This window comes from Eimeria tenella, genomic scaffold, assembly GCF_000499545.2.
Source record: "Eimeria tenella Houghton genomic scaffold, Eth_scaff1907, whole genome shotgun sequence".
Classification (NCBI taxonomy): domain Eukaryota; phylum Apicomplexa; class Conoidasida; order Eucoccidiorida; family Eimeriidae; genus Eimeria; species Eimeria tenella.
The window spans coordinates 6,446-7,019 of NW_013541748.1; the positions used below are offsets into that span (position 1 = coordinate 6,446).

A 574-nucleotide genomic window follows, 5' to 3' on the forward strand; every position below is an offset into this window, starting at 1 on the left:
CCTAGATTTGCTGCTGCGGGCGTACGCGCAGTTGTTTTCGCTGCAGCAAGAACAGCAGCAGCTGCAGCAGCAGCAGCAGCTGCTGCTGCAGCAGGGGCAGCAGCAGCCTCAAGAGCAGCAGCAGCCGCAGCTGCTGCTGCAGCAGAGGCTGGAGAGAATTGAACGCACACTGCAAGGAATAACAGATGATGTGTCTTTGCTGGAGCTGCTGCCAACAGCAGCAGCAGCAACAGCAGCAGCAACAGCAACAGCAGCAGCGAGCGCAGCAGCAGCAGGAAGGGACAATAAGGACGAAACAGAACAGAGAACAAGACCAGCCACAGCAGCAGCACCAGCACCAGCAGCAGCAAATGGCGCGCGTGCTGCTGTGGTGCTGGAAGCAGAAGGCAGCAATCTAAAGATTACAAGAGCTCATGATGTTGCTGCTGCTGCTGCGCTGCTGCAGCAAGAAGCAAGGACGCCGCAGGCAGCACCTTGGCTGAGCCTGCTGGGGCTCCAGAGCAGCAGCAGCAGCAGCAGCAGCAGTGGCGACAGCAGCAGTAGCAGCAGCAGTGGCGACAGCAGCAGTAGCAGC

General features: G+C 59.4%; 1 protein-coding gene across 1 annotated transcript in view; it reads left to right on the forward strand.

The window, feature by feature from the left end:
• ETH_00040820 (uncharacterized protein) overlaps positions 1–574 on the forward strand; it is a gene marked incomplete at both ends in the record, with an annotated part of 3,582 nt that overhangs the window by 2,741 nt on the left and 267 nt on the right. The window contains one exon of the mRNA XM_013374098.1: positions 32–572. Coding sequence (XP_013229552.1) covers positions 32–572 — 541 coding nt within the window. The remainder of the gene's footprint in view (positions 1–31; positions 573–574) is intronic.